The sequence below is a fragment of the Trypanosoma equiperdum genome (assembly GCF_001457755.1).
Source record: "Trypanosoma equiperdum strain OVI genome assembly, contig: ctg_1381, whole genome shotgun sequence".
In the NCBI taxonomy this organism is placed as follows: domain Eukaryota; phylum Euglenozoa; class Kinetoplastea; order Trypanosomatida; family Trypanosomatidae; genus Trypanosoma; species Trypanosoma equiperdum.
Window position 1 is genome coordinate 1856 of NW_027123373.1, and position 247 is coordinate 2102.

The 247-nt window shown below is 30.0% G+C and overlaps 1 pseudogene across 1 annotated transcript in view; it reads right to left on the reverse strand.

Annotated features, from left to right (window-relative positions):
• Window positions 1-247, reverse strand: part of TEOVI_000473200:pseudogene — a 692-nt pseudogene extending 445 nt beyond the window's left edge. Inside the window, 2 exon segments of the mRNA in view lie at window positions 1-42; window positions 44-247. Of these exon segments, the coding sequence occupies window positions 1-42; window positions 44-247 (246 nt within the window).

Genomic DNA, 247 nt, shown 5'->3' on the forward strand with positions numbered 1-247 from the left:
GACTCTAGCTATCAAACTACCACAACTAAGATAGAGTTTTGAAAATAGGAGGTGATTTTAGTAAATGAGGTAATTTATTATCTTCTTTTTTTCTGTAACCCACATTAAAAAAACAATAACATTTCTCCATATGCTCCTTGTGATCTGAATTCATAATCAAATGCAACTGAGGCGCATAACATTCTGATGTTGTCATTAATAGAATTGAATAAATATGCTTCTCTTTTACAACATCTTCTTCACTAAA